Below are 24,220 nucleotides of genomic sequence, written 5' to 3'. Positions count from 1 at the left end.
ATAAAGGGTTTTAACAAGGTAAAGGAAGGAGACATTCTTCAAAGAAAGAGAAGTATTAGAACAAGAGGACATGTTCTGAAACTGGAGGGTGGTAGTTCAGGGGAAATTTGATGAAAAATTACTTCACAGAAAGGGTAGTGGACAAGTGGAATAGCCTCCCATCAGAGGTGGTAGAGGCTAAGACAGTAGAGCAATTTAAACACGCATGGGATAGACATAAGGATATCCTTCAGAAGAAGTAAGGATCAATAAGGGTTGAGGTAATAATATGTTTAAAAATGGGGCAGACTAGATGGGCCAAGTGGTTCTTATCTGCAGCAATATTCTATGTTTCTGTGACTTCAGTATGCTAAGGAAATAACATTATACGATCACAATAAAGCACAATGTCAGAGAAAACCACTTGTACTGTATATATGATAATAACAACTGCGCAGTGGGCAAGAGAAATGTTATGGCATCTTTTGTATTTGCGATAGATGGCAAACAATGCTGAATCAATGCTCCTTTTCTCCTCACCAAGATAGACCTTTACTGCAAGGTCTGTCCTGGCATTACAAAACATAAAAATACAGCAGTACTTTCAGAAGCTGCACTCTGGGACAACAGGAAATCACAGCATCGGGGGTCGGCCAAACTCCCCCGCTGTGAACAACTTTATACATCCGGACAAGGCAGGTGCAGCGGCCATCTTTGGAGAGGCAGGGAAATGAGAAGTACCGCTGGCAATCTTAAAATGTTTAGCCCTCCCCCTACCAGTCCCAGTGGCCATTTTAGTTGGGGCAGACAGAACCACATATAGTTGGGTTGCCATATTAGAGGGGGTAGTGATAGTAATATGGATGAGGGAGGGAAAGATGGTAAAGGCCTGCCCCTATGTGAGGAAGTGGACAGTCACTCCACTGCCCTAGCGGATACGAGTCAGCAAAGGGGCGTCTGTGTACCCCTATCTGGCCGCACGTAGCTCAACTAAGTCCAGTGGGGGACTGATTAAGGAATCCCGGAGAGGATGGGTGGGAGATAGGGCCCAATGGGGTTTGGCTAGTCCCTCCAATTCATGCACTTGGTCAGCATCTAGCCTCTGCCCATTACTGTACGGTGCAAGGGGGACAGGGATCACACAGGTTGGTCCATCATGGGAGATGGGGATCTTGGTAGCCACTGTCACGCTAGCACCTCTGGCCCCTAGTGGACAGGGGCCATGAGAGCTTTGTTGAAAGATGCTAAGAACCTTTGGGCCTATAGCGAGCAAGGAATAGACAGGGAGGCTGGGGTGCCACATGCACATAGGGACGGCTAACATCTGTTTTCCCAGCTGGTGTACCAGTTTAACATGTCCTCCAGGAGCTTCCTCATCATGGACAGACTGATTTGGCTAGAGCAGTCAGACTTTGAGTACCAGGTCCCCATCTGATCAACAGGTTACTTGGTGACTACATCGGTCGGAATCAGGGTAGCTGGTCCCCATCTCCATTGGGTTCCTTGGGCGCACATGTTAAGCCTCAGTTTCACACCATGGAGCAGGAGTATAATAAAGTTCAATCTTTTTATTTCAATGACATGTCAGGGCAAGCAGCTTGAGTATCTCAACTTGTTCTACCACCCATCCACACAAGCTCATGACTTGTTGTTGCGCAGTCTGCAAAAGGCGCACAAGTGTACCACAGCCGTGGTTGGAGGCAGTGACCTAGCCAAGTGTGAGGAGGCCAAAGGCTGGTGTGACTATACAGCCATTAGGTGGGATTTGCGCCTGTGATAAAATTAGGCATGGAAAAGTATGGTAAAATTTTCAAGGTTACAGAAACAGGCAACTGGGCCTTGAAGCTGCCAAGGGGAAAGGGGGTGTTGGCGAGCAGGACTACAAGACCTTCTTTTGCTGGATGGGAATATGCTGTTTTTTTCCTCCTGCTACTTAGAAACCAGTGCCAGCGAGGACTTGATATTGCTGAGAAACATGCATATGTGCCAACGCAGAGTCAGAGACATGGTTATTATACAACAAATCCTTCAGAATAAAAAAGATGGAAGGAACATACATAGATTTCAGGTCATGAGACATGGAAGTGTTGTTTTAAAGTATCACAGCATAGGTCCCCTGCACCTAGAATGGCGTGGGAGGGTAGGATGTCGGATAGTGCCTGGCCTAATGAGCCCTTTCTTTAACAAGGGCATTATTTTGTCTTTTACAGGGGGCAATGAGGGTCTGGCAAAGCATGTTGCTTTAAGCACGTGTGTGCACAATGCAGAATGAGACACTCTGCCAAGACTGTGAGACAGGCAGAAAAGGGAGATTTAGTTTTAGATCCCGGTTGTTCAGACGGATTCCCCTAGAAACCTTAAGTCTGCTAGATATTTTCCCGAACAAGTCGGTTTGAAAGTAAACGAGGAGGTGTACTTAGGCTGAAGGGTTGGCCCTTTTGACATGCCTCCAATAACTGATTTGTGCATCTTGACTGTGAGCCTGATCCCCCTGGGCAAGTTTCCCCTCATCCAATGCATTGAACCCTGCGGGGCAGTCAGTAAGTGACGCCATAGACGATAGTCAATGTAAGGTAGTGTACCAGTTGGTTGCAGATACTCAACTTGGTGAGGAGCTGCGGGCCTGGGACCAAGCTGGACGTGGAGTCCTCTTTCCAGCTGCTGCCTCTACACACCTCTAATTTATGCCTTTCAGATTGCAGGATGGATATTACATTGCGGTGTTATGTGGTTTTGTAGATAAATTCAGCACTTTTCTCCATTGAACAGTTCAAGCTACTGTACCAACCAGCCATCACACTACCTTGATTATTTTTTATTCGTCGACTCACTGGGTTGCAAGAAAGTTTTATTCTCAGCCAAGGCCCTGTTTTGGAATTTTGGTGTACCCATGGCACATGACAAAATGGAGGGACCTATTAGCTACGTCTCCTACCTGGGCATTGAGATATTAGTAGTGGGGTGAAGAGTGGACAAGGTTAGCAAGCTTCAGACATTGTCGGCAGAGTGCTTGGGGATACATTCCGCTCCCTGAGGTGCATGTAGTCTCTTGCTGGGTCTCCTTAATTTTGTGTGCAGGGTTTTACCCATGAGCAGGATTCGCTGCCTTTAGCTGGAGAGGGCCACGGTGGGTGCTAGGCTATCGCATCATCTAGTGCACCTGTCCAAAGATATTTTTTGTGCGCGATTTCAATGGAGTTTGAATACGGCGTAGGGAGAACCTGGCTAGCCCCGAGTAACAGATGTTTACAGATGTGGCTGGGGCATAGTCTTCGAGGCCTTCTAGGAGGCCGCTGGTATGCCACACCTTGGTCCTCTAATGGGTGATAGCAGGTGCTGGAGCATTCCCCATAGTGGTTGCAGTGGAGCTCTAGGCCTGCGAGACATGCAGAGTGTGTTCTGGTTTGACAACTGGCTTGTTTTAGGAATAATGTTACGTTTACAGTGCGACATATGCAGGAGCTGAGAATCTGGTGGCAGATGTGTTGTCTAGGTTTCAATGGGAAAGGTTCCAGCAGTTAGTGCCTTCGGCCTGTTTAGTGAGGAATGCCCATCTGATGTTTGTCAATTCTTGAGCGGACATCGAAGTCCTCACAGTTAATACCCTAGTTCCTGCCACATACCGTAAGTACAGTGCTGCTTGGAAAGTGTGGCTAAAATTCCTAGAGGTGAAATCAGGTAAAGCAGCAGGCAGGGTCAATTAGACTACATCTGGGAGGGTTACAGTTCAGAAGAATGTCCTCAAGGGTTTACTATCTTAAAGGCTCTGAAAGGCTGGTTGCAAGGCATCAACCCACAAAAAGAGCATATGTAAGCAGGCTTATCGACCCACACATATTGTCAAATTTTATGTGCGCGACCAGTTGAGTCACTAGCAGCCCCTTTGAGGGTGGTTTTTCCTTTTGGTAACTTTGGAGCTTTTCGGATAGGAGAGCTGGTGGCTTCTTCAATGGCCTCAGCCATAAAGATATCTGCCAACTCCAGTTGGCGACCCATAGTGGTATCTCTAAAGCAAGCCCATGGGCCTGGTTGTCGCATGACATTGGTGCACCTTTGATTGGATGTTAAGAACTTCAGTTCTCACTCCCTTTAGATTGGAGAGCAACTACTGCTGCCACCTCAGGGTTAGCCATTAGTAGCATCAAGGCTTTCGGGAGATGGAAAAGCGATAGTTACAAAAGTTACCTTAGACCGGGCAAGTAGGCAGATGGGTGCTCACGCTCATCATGATTTCAAATGAGTTTCTCATGTGTGTGCTGATTAGTGGATGTTGCCGCTGCCATGAGGACCAGTTAAGTCACTGCATACCATAGTAGGCTAATTCAAAGGTTCCCAAACTCAGTCCTCAAGGCATCCTAACAGTTCAGGTTTTAAGGATATTCATGCTTGACTTAATTAGTAAATCAGTCAATTTGATTTAACCACCTGTGCTCAACCATGGACACGGTATCTGTAAAACCTGAACTGTTGGGGTTCCTTGAGGACAGCATTTGGGAACCTCTGGGCTAATTGTTTTGCATGGACACATTTATAGGCAGAAGGGTATGCACTTCTGTTTATGCATGACTCCATTCTGGCTTCAGTGTGGTAGAACAGATATACATGTCTTGCCTTAAAATGGATCCAAATTGGTAATTTTACAACAACGGGCCTGAAATTTCAATGTGCATTTTCATATTTGATTTGCTTGAATTATGATGCAAACTAAAAATCTAATTGGCCCTTAATTTCTGGGGCATGCATGTTGGCTCATAAATCAAACAGCAAATAAAGGAGCACATTGATTTCTATTATTTATGTGGATCCCCCAAAAGACCGTATCAAAATGATCAGATCTGTATGTGTGTGGAAAAGTTTAAAACTTTTTTTCAACTAGATCATAAAAAGGGAGTTTTAGTTGTGAATTATGGCCCTCATTCAGAGCCGTACGCTCTGAGCAGAGCGCACGCTCTGAATGAGGGCCGGGCTCCATTTTCATGGAGCGTCCTCCTGGACGCTCGTATAGCTGTGGGTCACCACCCACAGGCTATACGAGCGTCTCGACCATCGCGACCATCGAAATTGCGAGCCGAAGCCTGCGGTTGAGGTTTTCAACCGCAAGCTCCGGAGTGATTTTGGCTCTATCAGAGCCAAAATCACTCCCACTGACATCACTAGTGATGTCAGTGGGCCGGCTTCTGATGGGAGGCGTTCCCGTGGGAACGCCCCCGTCAGGGAGGCACGCCCCCGGCACGCCCACCAAAGGGGGCATGCTGTCAATCAACATTGACAGCACGCCCCCTTTGATCGGACACAACGAGCGAAGGACTTTCCTTCGCTCGTCGCGTCTGGCGCATGCGCACGACGGAGCTCCCTCCGTCGTGCGCATGCTCAGTGCCTAACATCGACCCACTTGCGAGCGGACAGCCGCTCGCGAGTGGGTCTGAATCAGGCCCTATATTTGTTCATTTTGGCATGTAATCAAATAATTTTGTGTGAAAGACAAAATGGACACATCTTTACTGTTATTTGAGAGTTGTTGTAGTTGTGACCTCAGATAAAAAAAAATAATCAGGAAATGCTGTCTGGGGGCACCAGTCAACCAAAAATGAATTCTTAATAATAGCAGAATTGATTTAAGAAGACATTTTGTGAGTGTCACCACAGCGAGCCTGAGCAAATGTCACAACTGACTCATTCACAGCTCTTAACCCACAAAAAGAATCAAAGCTATCCCAGAGAAAATGTGATTATACACCTCAAAATGATTCTCTTTATAAAATTAAATAGAAAACACTGGCAGAATGCTGTGTAATAAAAACAAGTCAGTGAGACTTACATGGCAATGTACATATGTTTTTTTACAACTAGTTATACTTTGTATGCAGCAAAAAGGCAGAGTTGTTTTTTGCAGCTATGCAATAGTTTGCAGTAAAATACAGCCTCTTATGTGTTACTCATCGTTGCTGCTCTAAAGTGCCTGATTCATACGTTCAATCACCAGAAGAGATCTGGTTTACAGCTCACGTGTACGCTTGAAAGAGAAGCACAATACTGCTACAGCAAATGAAAGGAAGCGATATTGATGAAACCATCTCCCCCTACTGGAAAGCACATGCTGGTGTGTATACAATGTAGATCCTGATTTTTTTTTTTTTTTTTTTAAACAGAACATTTTTAACCTCTTACGTCTCTGTAAAGTGAACAGTTGGTTGTTCATTTGTACATATAATTCTAAAACAGCACTGTAATGACACTAGCAATGGTCTATTTCTACTCTCATATAAAATCACAATACAACAGAAGGTAATCTACCATTATACTAGAGGTTAATCATTTCATTTTAAACCCATTACAAGGAATACACTGTGTATCCCCTATATTTTTGAATAGTATGAACCACTTAGAAAATGCCTATAAAATGACATTATAAACTATATTTTGTTATGATTTAGCTGCACACTAGTTCACCAAATTCACAGGAAACTTCAGACAACTCTATATTTATAGATAAAAATTTTAAATCTGTATTAGTTTGAAAGAGGTTTTCCAGTGCTGTGATGTCATCTCTGGCCCATTGTTGTCTAAGGGCCTGATTCAGAGACGGACGCTCTGAAAGAGCGCTCGCTCTGAATCAGGGTGTTTTTCTTTTTGGAGCGGCCTACCGGCCGCTCACATAACTGTGGATAACCACCCACAGCTATAGCGAGTGGCCAGGTTGATGGTCGCGATGGTCAAGACCATCGCGACCATCGGGCTTGCGACGAGACCGTTGTGGTAGGGTCTCGTGGCCGCAAGCCCCAGAGAGCTTCTGGCCCTAATAGAGCCGGAAGCTCTCCCGCTGACATCACTGATGTCGTCAGTGGGGCCGCCCACAAACGGCAGGCGTTCGCTTGGGAACGCCTCCGTTTGTGAAGCTACCCCCCGGCCACACCTACCAAATGGGGCGAGCTGTCAATCACCATCGACAGCTCGCCCCCTTTGGTGCGAGACCCAGAGCAACGGGTCTCGCGCATGCGCCAGACGGAACCAGCTCCGTCGTGCGCATGCCCAATGGGCAAACATTGACCCGGTTGCGAGCACTCAGCGCTTGCGACCGGGTCTGAATCAGGCCCTAAGTTATATAGTCTTTATAGTCTTTAACGTGATTGCAGCTCACCTCCCCCTCAAATTTACCACATCTACAATAACCTGCCCTTGCTCACCTTCAAATGGTATTATAATAGTATTAAACATGGAGGTGAGTGCAGACACAGTTATAGTGCTATGTGGAATATGCATTGAAAGTCTGGAGGCAATTCAGTGTGAATAACCGCTGCTTCCAATATTTTTTTTTTAGATACCAACCATAATATATAAAGTTATATGTAAACAGTCTTACCTACAATGCCAAAAGCAGACACTGCTCGGGATAATCCAGATGACCCCTTTTGCCCCATTTTTGTCCTGTTTCCAAGATCTAGGCGACCAAGGAGCTCCCGCACTTCTTGCTGAGTATATACATGCTTAAGAAAACAGGGTATGAAAGGAAATAAATTTGATGAATTCCAATATCAGTCTCTCTAATGTAGAACCTCTATTACAGACTACTTTCTGCATTAAGAAAATGGTATCCTGGGATCTTTTTGTTCTCCAAGTATCTAAGAATATTTACTTTGTAAGATACAAAGCACTGTATAAAATAGATCTGAGGTAAAAGGTGCAACTCAGGACAGCAATTTAATGCTAATCTTGCCCACAGTGCGCCATCACAAGGTTAGGCAGGAACCAAAATGTACGGCAGGCTCTCTTAAGATTCTTTAAAGCAAAACATTCTAATGTTACCATGGTGAACAACATCACAATGCCCACATGCAGTCATTATGATGTCATACAGAAAGGAACATACATAGCACATATGAAAAGTTAGATAAACTTTCACTGACAGTGGTCAATATTTAACATTATATAAATGAAATGGGGGTTATTAAAAATCATGGGGGGAAACAACTATACAAACTTAGCTTACACCTCTTACTGTAGATTACATTAATTGCTCAAACGCATTTGGGCAGAGTAATTTTATTTTATATTTCATGTTATTTTGTTTGTTTGTAACACGATCCATTCAATTTAGAGCACGGAATAATATTCTGCTGCTTTATAATAATAGATTATTGAATGATAAATAATGAGTGTGAAGTTGGAAGAGTAGTAGCCACAGATACCTTTGAAGTTTCTGACTCCACACCCTCAGCAGGGTGGAAGGGAGAAGCAGCTGAAAAACAGAGTCTCACACAAGATGGTGGCCAAAGGAGGTCCTTTTGCACCATAAAGAGGCGAGGCACAGCAGCAGGCAAAGAGGAATAACCCATCAGCACACAGCGCTCGTGGAGCTCAGGAAACACAGTGGGGACGTTAAGCAGGAGACTCGGAGCGCACTGTCAGAAGCCTTTGGGTGGTTAGTTTATTTGGGTTTAGTTCCTTGTTTAGGTTTAAGGCATTCAATAGTTGGGTAGGGACAGTTTATTATTTTTTGTCGACATGTGCATTTACGAGCATCTGTTTTATCCTGCATGCCAATTTTCCAGACTCTTTATGCTGACTTTTCTACATGGTTTTAGTTAATACTGGTGGGGGGCTTGGTGGTGCAAGGCCTCAATGATAAAGTTACACACATTGTTTTGTTACAGTTTTAAAAGAAGAATTCTGACATTACTTGTCTTGTGGAGAATCAATCATGGGTAATAGCTCTGAAGTGGCAGCCTTGAAATTGAAATGGGAGGCAAACCTGGGTGCCATTACTGATGAGGAGTGTGGACAGATTGTGGTCTGGTAAGAGATACTACTCTATGTATTAGCTATCAACAGGTCCACTATAATGTGATGCTCATTTTGTAATGTTTGATGGCTTTACTACACTCTGTTTCAATTGTATTTATGTTTCTTTTGTTGCAAAACCAATAAAAATGACTTTATTTAAGAAAAAAAAAACAGTATACATATAGATAACTTTAAAACAACAATGCTGGTTGGTATTTAAAAGCAATTGTCTCACACATCTGGTGGCATTTACTGTAACATTACATGCTCATATATACTTCAGTGAATGCAATAGCACATTATGTAAATACTAATTCAGCTACAATTTCCATATTGAACACTTCACAAATTAAAACTCGTTAAATGAATGTTCTCTTCCTGTATCGGCCCTCTGTAATGTAGACCGACCCAGGTACCCAGCCTTTTAGTATTGTACGAGAAACATCATGTCTTGATTTGATAAAGTAACCTTTGCTTCATTCTACTTTCTATGCTTCCTGTAAAACTATATATATATATATATATATATATATATATATATATAAACAACGAGTAATGAATGAACTACCAATTGTTTACACTGCATTTGATCATACATTTATGTGGGCATGCATTCTACTCACCTTATCATCAATAATAACCAAGTCCTTTGGCTCTGTCCGATCAATTTTAAAAACCCTGTATTTTGTTTCAGCATGATTACTCCCAACGACAAAATATCTCTAATTATAAAGAAGAAAACAAATCGACTTAGCAAGTTTCCACTAAAGATAAAACATTTATTTCATACCACGACCTGATATATGGGATAATGTACCAGTCACCGTAAATTGTAAGGACATTACAAAAAAGAAGCAACAGATATCACATAAAACTGCTGAGTGCTTTTATACAGATCTCATAACTCTAAGGTAACTTCTGATATCTATATTTAAAGTAGGGGTGGTGCATTATTTCTTTAAATTCAAATTAACAAAATATTGGAGGCACAACAATAATGTAGTCGGAGAAAGCACCACTGGAGCTACTTCCGGTTTCTTAGAGCCAAGGAAGCATCCTTGGACTCAGAAGATGCAATGACCAGGAATGGAGCCATTTAGCACAATTAAATATTTTTTTAATTGAAACAATACTAGAACTTGTAGGGTGGGGGAATTCACACCCAGAGCTTTTCAATTATTCATAAATTTTACCCCACGCACTAAACTCTGGGATACTAACCTATAGATTCCGCACAAAGTGCTGGGGTGTATGGGCTTCCCAGCACGTTGAATGCAGGCTTCTGCATTTTAACACGGGTGTTTACTTGCAGCTCCTGAGGCTGTGAGGAAAAATCCACCCTCTGGAGCTTAGCGGCATCTAATTGAAATCTCCCCAAGAAGATATTTAGTATTTACATACCGTTGAATTTTTTAACTTTCACATATGTACTTATCTGTAGTACATTACTAAGTGATCACATTGTTTCATCTAAAGTCATCCAAATACCTGACACAATCACTATGCATAAGGAGTGTTTAAGGGAACAGAGTTAAGATACTTTGTTAATGCGTAAAGAATGTGCACATCTAAAGCTGGCCATACACCTTAAAGCTGTCCTCACATTGAAAGATTATAATTCCAACCAGCCAACTTGATGGCTGGTTGGAACAAAAATATGGTAATGTATATGAGCCAATGGGAGTCAACCAAGGCTAACACCTTGGCAATAAATGTAGAAACAATCACTTGGGATTGGTGTTATATGTAATTAAAGACACGTTAGGAAACTTGGCATATGATACCAAGAACATTGCAGACAAATATGACAAATTATACTTGGCGTATTGTATAATCTTCTAAATTTGCCGTCAGTCCATAAGTGCTTTGCCAGGCCACAGTCTTATTTTCAAACATGCAGAGGTTAAGAGAGAGACACATTTGAATGCATCACCCCTAAAAAGAAAAGAATACATACTGTTTCAATGTATGCTTGCCAATTTTAAAAACTTTATGAGCAGGGGGGACAGTCGCTCCCCTTCACCCCCGCCTAGCTACGCCACTGACTGGCACTCTACCAAAATACCAAACTAGTAAAATGCCTTGCTTCATTCAAAGGCTTTATATCCACCCTATACCACATTTTGTTTAACAACAACACACTAAAGAACTTCAGGAACTCTAAAAGGGAAGCAATCTTTGGACAGCCCCTGGAGAAAACTGATAAAACTAATCTACATAAAAGCTCATTATTCGTTAGACAAGAAACAATGTCCAAAAAAGAGATACATCAGATAGTACAATGTTACCACTAAATTAAAAAACTCATGTTCCATTCGACTGTTGAAGGGGGTGCTCTCTTCAGCCTGGAAATCCATAAAGGGAATCGGTATGAAAGGTTCCCTGGCCGACTGATGAGCAGAGCCCGGCAGCGGAAGCCCGACAGTGCTGGAAATCCCAATCGTTGCTAAGGTAAGTATATAATAACCTAACCCCCTAACCCTCCTTAGGGGTGCCTAACCCTAACCTCCCCCCCAAGTGCCTAACCCTAATCCCCCATCTAAGTGCCTAACCCCCCCTTCCCCGCTGCCAAACTTAAGTCCCCCTGGGGGGTGCCTAACCCTAAGTCCCCCCCCCGAGGGTGCCTAACCCTAACCCTCCCTCCCCCTAGCCTAACCCTAAGACCCCCCCGGGTGCCCTAAACCTAAACCTCCCCCCACCCGCGGCTGTCCGCTCGCGGCATCACTACGATTGGGATGCCGGGCGCCTGTCTCCCGGCGTCGGGGAAATGTCAGGCATCTACATCTAGACGCCCGGCATTTCCCCCTCGCCGGGATATGACAGTCGGGAAGCCGACTGCCGGTACTAAGGCAGTCGGTTTCCCGATTGTATACACCATAAAGAGACTCCTTCCATCACTTCCATAATTAATAGAATCTAGTACAGGGGTAGCCAACCTTAATTGTGGTGTGAGCTACTTTAGAAAAATTAAACCTCCTGAAGAGCTACTAAAATTGTAGAAAAAAAAAAATCTGGCTAATAACTGAACAATTGAAGATCAATTTATGAAAATTAAAAAAATGTTTCATAGAAAATAACAATGCATTTAATTATTACAGTGATATTGTTGTAGTTTGTAAATAAAATGTATGCACAGGTACATTTCACTGTAAATTACCGGCTCCAAGGAGGTTTGTGCAGTAGATTAATCCTACTGCCTGCATGCATCTAGAGCTAGTTTAGCTATGACTAGCGGATAACAGTGCTGGCTGTGTGAGCAGCAGACACATGTATGGTTCAGCTGTTGGCTACAAGAGAAGTATATTAAACTTGTAGCCAACTTGTATATTGATTGGTTCCTACACAATTAGCACACAGAATTCAGATTTAATACTATGTGCAATGACAGCTGGTAAACGGCAAGAACTAACAATACATGGTACCAATGTGGGACACCCTGGTTGTCATGGACAGCAGGGTGTAGCAATGGCAGCACACTCTGGCGCACAAGGTCAAGGCATCTCCAGAATTTGACTTTATAAAGAGGTGCATGGAACAGAAGGGGTTAAAGGTGTTAATAACTCTGCTAGCAGAAAGTAGGTTTCCCTAAAGTGCACTTGTTTTTGTATTTGTCCTTGCAATGCTCTGTCTACCAATGATATAATTCTATCAGAATAAAACAGCGTTATGGCAGGAGGTGTGGCTCATACAATGGATGTGAATAGGTAAAGCAAGCTAGACCTACCCGTCTAAGTAAACGCAGCCTATACCGAAACATAACAAAACACTACTCCTGACATACGTATTCCCTTATATTGGGCAAGCGTTTGATTTCATTATCAGAAGAAAAATGACAAAATAAAGCAGTGTCATCTTTGCGGCTTTAAAACAGTAAATGCCAGAAACAAATGTGCAGAAAATGGTATTTTTGACAAAGCTGAATAATAAAACAAAAAGTGCCCTTACACCTTGGCTGCCCATGATCCAAGGCGGAAAGTAGGACGCTTCTCTAAGTGATTTGATGAAAGCCACCGTGAAGAGGATCTATCTATCGTTAGGCATCAGAACAACTTGATCCTTATTCTATCTGTGCAATACACATGCTGTTAAAGTTCTGAGCAGCATGAGACAAACAGCTGATGCAAAGTGTTGATTTATTGGAAGTTGCCCTTGTTGTTCTGCTCCTTCAGCCAATTAACTCAGTTGTAGCTCAGTGGGGGGGTAGTACAGAAAATAATAATGTTAAAAGACTGAGTATACATGGAAAGCCATGTTTAAGTCACAATAGAGGTCTGTGGATAATGTTAAAATATATTAAAAATTTGGAGAAAGAAAAAGCAGTATCCATTTTAAATCATAATTAATGTGTGACTAAACAATTACTCATTCCTGTTAAAAGATAAATCCAATTTAATATTTGTGATAAAACTTTGCAAAATATTATGTCACTATATAGAGGCAAATGTGTCCACACTGAGTGCTTGGAAAGAAATGCAGATCTTGTATTCAGATTTGGCCACACAGCACCTATGCATCCTTTTGTGGGAGCAGTCGTCATAACTATCAGCACACAATCTGGATCTCTGTGTACGCACAACTCTGAATAACCCGCAATTTCAGCTACACGCCCTCAGAACACTTAGCCTACGTGCAGACGTCCTAGTACTGCCCAGTTACTCCCTCTCAGCCACAAGTGGAGACGTGATGCTTATGATGATGAATCGTCCGTAGATGTTCAAAGCTGCAGAATAGACTTGCATACGCTATGACACATATTTCTCTCTATTAGTTATCTCTGTTGGAGTCACAGCTTTGAGTCCCATAGTGCAAGGTTTCTAGTAACTTACTTTATGAATCAGAGGTGAGGTCCTGGAATCACACCACACAGATTAAATATTTTGGCTGTGTGTCAAAGAGAAGTGGCTATTTTGAGTAACACCTGTGCCATGAAGGTGCCAGGCATAATAAGAAGGGAGAAGTATGGAATATATAAGCCTTTTTGGACAAGTTATACTTCAAGCAAGTTAGAGTGCCTTGCATGTACACTAAAGCAAAGAATAAGCAGGATCCACCACACTTGAGGACAGACAGCATGCCGTGGTTATATGCTCTTTCTGTAAGTGTAGAGGTCAGTTTATTAACCCCTTTTCCCTACAAGATTCATTTAATTTAAAATGGCTGTTTCTGCATTGAAGTACCATGGTATTTAACATAGGATATATCGCATGGGGCAAATCCATGTAGCACTGGACACCAACGATTTCACTGTATTGCTTGGCAATGGCGGCCTTCTCCAAATTTAACATCTCTAAAAAGCTTGGCTTTATGGAATTTATCTCCGATCTCTAAAGATGGCTTTAGCAGCTCTCTCCAACAGAAAATCTTTTCAGATCCCTCTTACTCTTTTTTAAGGTTGTGCATGTGCAGAAACATTGCACATACACATTAGATTACATTGTGCAATTATCTCTCCAAATATCCCAGGCTACAGTTGACTATGACTTATTTATATCAATTCAGAAAATATCAGTCATATAATCCCTTTACTTTTGACCACGGAGCAGAACAGGGACTCGCTTTGCATGATTGGCAGTATATGAGAGTTAGATGTCAGGAGTATATAATGAATACTGAATTGACAGTCGCACCAAGCTGATTCCAGTCCTGCAACCCTGACAAATAGGCAAGTCTTATGGGTCTTTGCAGATTAACCAACTTAATCAAATGTTAAACATGTCTATACTAGAACATTTATTTGACCAGGAGAGTTATGTTCTCTTTGGAAAACCTTAACTCCTTTATTACTAAGGAGTCTTCATTTAAATATTAGTTTGTTTTATTCTTTTCAAATGTATTTATTCTAAGTTTGAGAAATAAGGACAGTCTTTGTTTAAAAAAACAAATCTAACCCATTATTGCTTTTGAAACAACAAATAACAATATGCAGTAAACACATGCCCATATGTACAGTAGGCCAACCTACAATGGGTATTATTTCCAAACAAACACGCCATAAATTGATATTTAAACTAATAATGAAAAAAAAAAAATATATATATATATATATCCCCATTATTTATTTACTTATTTATACATCATTGTGGGTGTTTAAACATGGTGAGTGCTGGGTTTTCTGTTTTTATTTATTTAAGCAATGTGGTCACAGGCCACTTGCACCCCAGTCCTGGGAATGGCGAGTGCAGGTCTGCACCCCAAATCTAGGAGTGGCGAGTGCAGTGGATTTCTGACTTATATATATATATATATATATATATATATATACACACACACATACACACACAAACAATCTCACATCTCATGGCAGGTACTATTAGGCCTTTTAAATAAATAGTGCTGTAAATATTTAGCTTAAGTGTCAATTGCTGAAATTTTTATTACAATGTGAAGCTTTGTCTTATTAGTTTCTGATTAATATTAACTTTATCTAATAGAAGTGCCATTCTTTTTCTCCTGCTTAATGGTGTAGCCTATCTTAACCTATGTACTGAATTATCACTCCACTACCAGCTAGAAAAAAATCTGATGCCCTGTGGACTGCTAAACGCAGGCATTTTTCCCAAGGCACTTCCTTTCTTTAAAACCGACAGGCAAATCAATAAGATGGGACAAATCTTTTTTCACCCCTTTATTTAACTATTTTCCCACCTCAACATGTAGATTTACACAAGGTAACAAATACCCACAAAAGAATTAGGTCTGTTAACTAGTGGATATGCGGTTTTCTCTAAATGGTCAGCATAACCTGGGGCATGCCATAATTAAGTACATTAAGAGAGTCAATATGAGCTGTGTTGGTACACCCTTGAGCCGCCTATCTAGGTGTCTGGGGCCTTAAGTGAAAATGTTACATTAAATTCCATGTTGTTTTACTGCCATGCAAATGCAGGATTTTTAGACAGTGATTTCAAATGCTTTATTTCATCATAAAGAAAAAATAATAGTTTTTGCAATAAGGATGCAATAGACCCATTATTTTGTGAGGATTCGACTCCTTATCTACATACTGCCCTGTAAATACTTGTACAAAATACATAAAGAAAATATAATGAAAGCATGAAACTCTACATCATATAGCTACTGTTCTAAGAAAGAAGTAATATTTTATAGCACAAGTGTACATACTGTATCTGTCCCAGATGGAATCGGTATGTAAAGCCTGCTGTCGGGATGCCTCCTATCAAAATACCGACAGCAGCATCCTGATGGTTGGTATCCCGCGACAGGGGTCGGGTAAGTATACTTACCCTCCCCCATTTTCCCCCTAACCCTCCCTTCCAGTAGCCTAACCCCAACCCTCCCCGTTAGTGCCTACACCCAAGTCTCCCCCCTCGTGCCTAAACCTAACCCTCCCCTCTTAGTGCCTAACCCCCCCACAGTGGTGCCCTATCCCTCCCCCATAAGGTTACCTAACCCTATCCTCCCCCCCCAAAACCGAACGCTAACTTCTGGATTCCGGTGTCGGGAATAAGATAGGCATCGGTATTTTGACACCTACTTTAAGTCCTGTGTTGGACTTTCAGCGTCGGGATTGAGACTGGCAGCATTGCAGCCACCGGTCTCATAACTACATCCCATCCTGGCTAACTCAACACTTGGTGTTACTGGCCTTCTACCAAGTGATCCAGCCATATTATGCCATGGACCATGCCCATAAATACTATTACTATGCCCTCCACATGTTACTAAAGTGTGCCAATGTCCCCACATATGCCATTCATTGTGACATGTGCCTTCCTGTGCTTACAATGCACAAACATTGCCTCACTGTATCCTTCTCATGTTTTTATATAGCAACATAGTCACTGAACCCATGCCTACTTGGATCAGTCAGTAATCTTTCACCAGTCATGGTGCTCACTGGTAACAGCTGCACAGAGCCTCCACGGTCCAAACAATGATACCTTCATTCTACATTGCAATGTGCGGTCACTTCTCATCTCATATTACTGCTAGTTGACAATGGATCTGCCCTTTTCTTGACCAGGAACCAAATAATACAAGTAGTAAGTTCTTACTTGCTGACAATGTAATAATATCTGCACACAAGAAAGAAAGTGTCCGCAACAGACCTACAGATTATTCATATATTAAACATATATTAACCACTTATCCATTCCAATCCATATAATGTTGAGTTATAAAGGACTCATTCAGTGCATAATTTTCAGGTGGAAGTGCACCCAGGAATAAAATCAATCATTACACAGAGAAAAAGTATTCCTATAAGGGGCACTCACTGGATGAGTTGTATTTATGCGTAACTTAGTTGTATTAAACTGGGTACATACTGACAGATACATTGGGCGATCAATTGATCGGCCAATGTATCTGCTGCCCGTCGGCCAGTGTGTACTCGCGATGTCGGAGAACGTCGTCGTTCACCGACATATCTTATTGGCTGTGCTGCACAGCTGATGGGACAGATATTTCTGCAGACCGCCCAAACACACACAGCGGGAACCGTAAGGAGGGGGGCAGAATACGCCCCCGACGCGCCCACCGGGTCCCGCTGCCGGGACCCGAGGGCACAAGCAGATGATGGCCGTTGTGTATGAACGACCATCATCTGCAGATATATCTGGCAGGCGTGTACCCACCTTTAGAGGTCCAGATACAAAGAAAACATAAAATATAACTTTTATTGTCAATAAAATTACTGTTTATTAATATTTTATTTTCTATTTTTATTTGTTTTATTATAATTAAAGAAAAACAGCAAAGTATTGTGATTGTGTCAATTGTATCATTATATGAAATAAAGTGATTTAAAAGACACTATTCCCTTGTAATTATACTTTTATTCCGTAATGTAAATTACCTTGTGATGTATATTGTTATATCGATGTGAATATATACGGTACCAACTTATTTATTCAAATGATCTCATATAGTGAACAGTACACCATTAAAGTATATGACAACCTCTCAGGATTATATATGTAAGGAGCCTATCTAAATAGGCCAATCTATGATAGCTCCGTAAAATGAATCCTATAATTGGATCTATATGATCTTATATCACTGAGAGTTACTTAATATACCCAAAGTTGTGTTATAATAACAGGATATTCCATATATGTATTAATGGATAGAAGTTTATAAAGCTGTATAAGGGTAATGCTTTCTTCAAAAATACATGGTACTCTGTCTCTACCTGTTTAGATAATAATTTGTCTATGTAGCAGGTTGCTATGACTCAGTAATAAATCCTTCACAATGTAACAGATTAACTGTCCCTCAAATGGCTTCCTTCAAAAAGAAGGGAAAGTTGTTACTATTTATAATAATCCTGTAAGTGAGAAAAGAGAAAAAGAACGCTCATCTTTTTGGGGGGCACACTAAAGGCACCCAAACACGGTGCGATTCAAAGTTGGTAAGATGTGTGGTACGATTGCTATTGAAATTCTTCTTACGATGTGGTCAAATGCTGTACGATTGATCGTTACGATCTTCCAATATGATGCATAGAAGTGTATTACACATTGTACTCAAGATTGTAGATCTTATTGTTTTGCAGAGATCTACGATCCAACTATACGACTGCGGGGACGCGCATCGGCATCGTATACACAGAAACTACACGCGATGTGCACGATTGATCGAAATCGTGCACATTGTGTAAAAAATCGCACCATGAATGGGGGCCTTTAGTCGTGAATATAAAATATAACTTTTATAATACTTATAAGTGATAATACAGCAAAATATTATTATTCTGTATTGTAATTGTCTGAGTGTAAATACTCAGTATCTAAGACAGCAGTTTGTTCAATATAGAGAGAAGTTTTATATAAGCTAGCATAGATAGTATGGTAGGTAATGAAATGAACATCATGAGTTACCAATAAGTTAATTGTATCATACCAAGTATACTATTGCAATACAATATTCTACCAGCGTCCCCTGCACCCAGCAGAAATAAGATAGAATAAAAAATAAACACACTCTTTGTACAAAAGGGAGCAAATAAACCAGTACTGTGTGTATATTAAACAGCCTCCCCTCAACCATAGATTTCCACAAGTGTTAGATAGCAAAAATGAACCATTAAGTTCTCAGACTCAAATATATACAACATGTGGTCGAAGAGGGTTGGAAGTGATATAAGCACAGACACAATGTATGTATGGTGTGTTTTGTATGATATTTACCTTCAAATTTCATGGTTCGTTGCATATGGCCGCAATACTTACAATTTCCACATTTTTGTTTTATATATTTATTTAAATATTTTTATTGAAAATGTTTCATATTCCTATAATAAAATAACATTTGCTATAATCAAGAAAACAGATAGTCATAAACAAGAGGAATCAATCAGATTCCAAAAGCAGTGATAAATCACAGTAAATAATAAAAAATATATATTAAATACCGAGAAATTAAATAGAACAGGAGAAAAGAAAAGAGAAAGTAGGACAGGTTGGAAAAAAAAAGGGGGGGGGGAGGGAGAGGGAGGGGGAGTGCCAGTCAATTAAGAGTAAGATATATTGGATAAAAGTATATCAATGGAAATGTTTAAATCGTTGTCAAAGGGGGTTCAGCTGAGAAATGTGCAGTCCATGGGGACCAAACTTTAATGAGTTGTGCCGGGGTGTCATGTAAAACTGAGGAGATTCGTTCCATTCTGTAGGTGGACCAAATAGCATTAATAGTTGATAATACAGAAGGGGGAGGGTAGACTTCCACTGTGAGGCTATCATACATTTGGCTGCATTCAAAATGTGTTTAATTAGTTTCAACTGAGCTTGGGTGACATCTGAAATGGGACGCAAGCAAGTGGTGAATATAAGCATATATACAGTCAAGTGCAAAAATATTGGGACATTGACAGAATTTTCATATTTTGGCCTCTATTCACCACCCCAATGGCTTTGAAATGAAACACACAAGATCTGCTTTAACTGCAGACTTTCAGATTTAATTTGAGGGTAATTACATCCAAATCAGGTGAACGGTGTAGGAATTACAACGGTTTCTATATGTGCCTCCCACTTTTTAAGGGGCCAAAAGTAATGGGACAAACTAAACAATCCTAAATCTAAGATTCACTTTTTAATACTTTGTTGCAAATCCTTTGCAGGCAATTACAGCCTGAAGTCTGGAACGCATAGACATCACCAGACGCTGGGCTTCATCCCTGGTGATGCTCTGCCAGGCCTCTACTGCAAATGTCTTCAGTTCCTGCTTGTTCTTGGGGCATTTTCCCTTCAGTTTTGTTTTCATCAAGTGAAATGCATGCTCAATCGGATTCAGGTCAGCGGATTGACTTGGCCATTGCATAACATTCCACTTTTTAGTCTTAAAAAACTCTTTGGTTGCTTTTGCAGTATGCTTCGGGTCATTGTCCATCTGCACTGTGAAGCGCCATCCAATGAGTTCTGATGCATTTGACTGAATATGAGCATATAATATTGCCCGAAACACTTCAGAATTCATTCTGCTGCTTTTGTCAGCAGTCACATCATCAATAAATACAAGGGAACCAGTTCCATTAGCAGCCATACATGCCCACACCATGACACTACCACCACTATGCTTCACTGATGAGATGGTATGTTTTGGATCATGAGCAGTTCCTTTCCTTCTCCATACTCTTCTCTTCCCATCACTCTGGTACAAGTTGATCTTTGTCTCATCTGTCCATAGGATGTTGTTCCAGAACTATAATGGCTTTTTTAGATGTTGTTTGGCAAACTCTAATCTGGTCTTCCTGTTTTTGTGGCTCACCAATGGTTTACATCTTGTGGTGAACCCTCTATATTCACTCTTGTGAAGTCTTCTCTTGATTGTTGACTTTGACACATATACACCTACCTCCTGGAGAGTGTCCTTGATTTGGCCAACTGTTGTGAAGGGATTTTCTTCACCAGGGAAATAATTCTTCTGTCATCCACCACAGTTGTTTTCCGTGGTCTTCTGGGTCTTTTGGTGTTGCTGAGCTCTCTGGTGCGTTCTTTCTTTTTAAGAATGTTCCAAACAGTTGATTTGGCCACACCTAATGTTTTTGCTATCTCTCTGATGGGTTTGTTTTGATTTTTCAGCCTAATGATGGCTTGCTTCTCTGATAGTCACAGCTCTCTGGATCTCATATTGAGAGTCGACAGTAACTGATTCCAAATGCAAATGTCACACCTAGTATCAACTCCAGACCTTTTACCTGCTTAATTGATAATGAAATAATGAGGGAATAGCCCACACCTGTCAATGAAATAGCTTTTGAGTTGATAGTCCCATTACTTTTGGCCCCTTAAAAAGTGGGAGGCACATATAGAAACCGTTGTAATTCCTACACCGTTGACCTGATTTGGATGTAATTACCCTCAAATTAAATCTGAAAGTCTGCAGTTAAAGCACATCTTGTTTGTTTAATTTCAAAGCCATTGGGGTGGTGAATAGAGGCCAAAATATGAAAATTCTGTCAATGTCCCAATATTTATGCACCTGACAGTAGATAATACATTTAATACATATTAACATCATATAACAATATCAATAAAAAAAGGGGATTGTGTGAAAAATTCAATCACCAATCAAATACATATACAATAAAATTTATTGATAGTGATTGTGATGAAACACAGTTTCAGTCCAACTAAGAAAATAATATGAATGATTGAATCTGGGGTACTGCAGAGCGCTCTTATCGTACCAAATAGCAACTATTTTTCTCTTTGTGGAAACATTGTTATCAGTAGTTCTTGTAGCATATAGAAAGATGAAGCTGATATTTATTCTCCAGTGGATACAAAACATATACATGTTAGCTATATTGTAGGAATAATGTCTCCGTTCCTTAGAAGAACAGCAATTAGGAAATAAAGCACGTATAGCTGTACAACTCGTGCAATGTTCCGACACTGATTGTAGCTCTGATAAAGGACTTGTATATAAAGTCAATGATATATATAAGACCTTTGAAAAAGTCACATGATTGTGACGAAACGAGTTAGGCGGGACCTCTTCATCACTGGACACACCATTGCCAATTGACACGACTCCGACACTCGGCTTGGTAGCTTCTGTTTGGAACCCTGTAACCCTGTTATCGCACCAGCAGGATCCGGCTGGATAGCGCGCACAGCCTGCCCATATACATAGGTACGCTGCAGCACTGACACACACTGCATTGGCAGCTTCTAACTTGGTCACAAGGCACAACAGACGGCGTTGGGAACCAGAGGACAGAACTGCAAGGGGGACCCCCACACCAGTCGGTTCTTCAGTCCGTGAGTACTCCCAACAACACTGTGATTATGCAGTAATAGCTCAGTGGCTACTCATGTGTTTTTAACACAGGAAAATATGTTGGGTCTTTAATATTGATTAGTATATACTCGGGTAACTACTCGGGTTTTATACATATAATTGACTTTATATACAAGTCCTTTATCAGAGCTACAATCAGTGTCGGAACATTGCACGAGTTGTACAGCTATACGTGCTTTATTTCCTAATTGCTGTTCTTCTAAGGAACGGAGACATTATTCCTATAATATAGCTAACACGTATTTGTTTTGTATCTCTGGAGAATAAATATCAGCTGCATCTTTCTATATGCTACAAGAACTACTGATAGCAACTATTTTTCTCTTTGTCGAAACATTGTTATTTGGTACGATAAGAGCGCTCTGCAGTACCAGATTCAATCATTCATATAATTTTCCTTAGTCGGACTGAAACTGTGTTTAATCACAGTCACTGGCAATAAATTTTATTGTATATGTGTTTGACTGGTGATTGCATTTTTCACACAATCCCCTTTTTTTATTGATATTGTTATGTGATGTTAATATGTATTACATTTATTATCTATATATGCTTATATTCACCACTTGCTTGTGTTTTAATTTATTAATAAGTAAATCAATTATTGATGTTATGTAAAGACAGTGCAGATTCTCCATTCTTTCAATCTTTTTTTCAAACTGACACAGAGTTTGATATCTGCTGCAGTCCTTCATTACGTTACATTTGACTATTGAGTTAAGCGCCAGAACTGTTTGTTTATTTTCTGAGATGGGACGCGACAAAAGAGTATGCAGAGGAGTGTTCGGAACCTGTATACAGACTATATCCTCAATCAATTTATGAATATCCCGCCAGTATTGCTGAATACTAGGGCAGGACCACCATATATGCAGCAAGGTTCCTATTTGTCCACAAAGTCTCCAACAGAATTTAGAAGAGGAGGGGTAGATAGAATGTAGTCGGGCGGGGACCAGATACCAGCGATAATACAATTTATAGGAGTTTTCCTGGATGCGGACTGATATTGAACTTTTTGCAACCTCAGTTCTTATGTCCAGCCAGTCCTCGGGAGTTAGTGTCTCTCCTACCTCTCTCTCCCAGGCCACCTCATTAGCTTCTTTTAAGGGTTGATTATGCGAAAGTAGTGTGTGATATATTGTAGAGATAAGACCCTTAGTAGAACGGTGATGTAGACAAGAGTGACTCCAAGGGTTTTTTATCAAGTGTTGAAGAGATTTGCGTATGAGATTGATAAAAGTGGCGGAGCTGAAGGAATTGATAGAAAACCTTATTAGGTAGGGAAAATTGTTTCTGTACTTCAGCAAATTCTGGAAACGTACGCAAGGGAGCTAAATCAATTAGAAACAGAATATTGGATTTAGTCCACTGAAAAAATAGTTTATGCTGCATACCTGGGCCAAACGCAGAATTGTTCCATAAAGGTGTCAAAAGGGGGTGAAAGGAGCGTATATTGTATAAACGGGAACATATATTCCATACTGAGACCGTGAAGCGAACAGTGGGTAGGATTATGATAACATTTGACCGTGAGGGAGCAGTTCACCAAAGGAGGGAATATGGGGAATATATAGATAAAGCCTGGGCTTCAATATTTGTCCAGACTCTATGGTCAGGTGGGGCATGCCAAAGAACACACGAGACCAGCTGAGTTGCTCGATAATATTTAATGAGATCGGGGGTGTTCAGCCCTCCATCACTGCAAAGCTTTTGTAGTAGACGCATTTTTACCCTGGGTCGTCTCCCAGCCCAGATGAAATGTGAGATCTCCATCTGTAAATTTTTCAGTATCATAACAGGAATATGTATCAGGAGTGTCTGCCAAAGATAGAGTAATCGGGGTAATATGTTAATTTTAACTGAGGCCATTCGCCCAATCCAAAAATTAAAAACTTATTCCATGTATGTACATCGGACTTAATGGAGGCGAATAGTCTAGGAAAATTAGCTGCATATAGAGTGGAGTATGTTTTGGCTAGATAAATGCCCAGATATTTTTACTTGTCCACCTGCCATCTGACAGTGAATGTGGATTGTAATATTCGAAGATCTGCAGGAGGGGTCTGGAGGTCTAAAATTTCTGTTTTGTCTGAATTAATTTTATAGATGGAAAATGATCTATAAATATATATTTTGGAAAATAGATTACTACAATTCTCACATTTGAAGGACCCCTTAGCTATTAGCTTTC

The 24,220-nt window shown here is 40.9% G+C and overlaps 1 protein-coding gene across 2 annotated transcripts in view; it reads right to left on the bottom strand.

Moving 5' to 3' along the window:
• Positions 1 to 24,220, bottom strand: part of FIG4 (FIG4 phosphoinositide 5-phosphatase) — a 420,643-nt gene that overhangs the window by 331,625 nt on the left and 64,798 nt on the right. For both annotated transcript variants that reach the window (XM_088460480.1, XM_088460479.1), the window contains exons 3-4: positions 9,384 to 9,482; positions 7,340 to 7,463 (exon numbers count right to left, since the gene is read on the bottom strand). In XM_088460480.1, coding sequence (XP_088316606.1) covers positions 7,340 to 7,463; positions 9,384 to 9,482 — 223 coding nt within the window. The remainder of the gene's footprint in view (positions 1 to 7,339; positions 7,464 to 9,383; positions 9,483 to 24,220) is intronic.

Source organism: Taudactylus pleione, unplaced genomic scaffold (assembly GCF_031769625.1).
Source record: "Taudactylus pleione unplaced genomic scaffold, aTauple2 ptg000046l, whole genome shotgun sequence".
Lineage (NCBI taxonomy): Eukaryota > Metazoa > Chordata > Amphibia > Anura > Myobatrachidae > Taudactylus > Taudactylus pleione.
This window is presented reverse-complemented; position numbering and strand designations above follow the sequence as displayed.